This window comes from Aptenodytes forsteri, unplaced genomic scaffold, assembly GCF_000699145.1.
Source record: "Aptenodytes forsteri isolate BGI_AS27 unplaced genomic scaffold, ASM69914v1 Scaffold687, whole genome shotgun sequence".
In the NCBI taxonomy this organism is placed as follows: domain Eukaryota; kingdom Metazoa; phylum Chordata; class Aves; order Sphenisciformes; family Spheniscidae; genus Aptenodytes; species Aptenodytes forsteri.
In genome coordinates, this window is record NW_008794708.1 from 146,991 (window position 1) to 147,567 (window position 577).

Sequence of the window (577 nt, forward strand, 5' to 3'; positions counted from 1 at the left end):
GCTAAAGACCCCCCCCTTCCGGCGCTGCCGGGAACGGGCAGAGGGGACAGGAGAGGGTTTTTCCCCGGTGCTCTGCCGGTGCTGGAGACCCCCTCTGCCCCGCTCCCGGCTGGCTTCTCCCCAACTCACTGTTGATGTTCGAGCGTTGATGTTCCTCCACCTTCACCAACGAGAGGGGGGAAGTGATCATGGGTCGCTCACCGCTGCTTCCCCCATCCAGGATTTTTCCGGCATCGCCGTGAGCCAAATCTCCCGTCAACCCTTTGCTCAGAAGGGTCACGCCGCCGGCTTGAAGGCTGAGCGGCATCCGTCGAGCGCCGCCGTCGTGATCCCGGGCGTGGGAAGAGTTACGGAATTTCTTGGTGAAGGGTCGCCCGCCTTGGATGTAGCTACGGTAAGCGCCGGCTTTTTGGGGTCGATGTCGGATCCATTCGCTGAGGGTCTCGATAGGCGAACCGTTAACGCACCATTCGGTGACGCCGAATTGCCGGAGATGCGCCCGCGCGTGGCTGGCCAAGGCTTTGCGGTTCTCGAAGTAGAGGCCGCACAGCTCGCAGCAGGCTTCGCTAGCTGGGGG

General features: G+C 63.1%; 1 protein-coding gene across 1 annotated transcript in view; it reads right to left on the minus strand.

Moving 5' to 3' along the window:
• WIZ (widely interspaced zinc finger motifs) overlaps nucleotides 1-577 on the minus strand; it is a 57,755-nt gene that overhangs the window by 657 nt on the left and 56,521 nt on the right. The window contains exon 11 of the mRNA XM_019470590.1: nucleotides 130-570. Within this exon, the coding sequence (XP_019326135.1) occupies nucleotides 130-570 (441 nt within the window). The remainder of the gene's footprint in view (nucleotides 1-129; nucleotides 571-577) is intronic.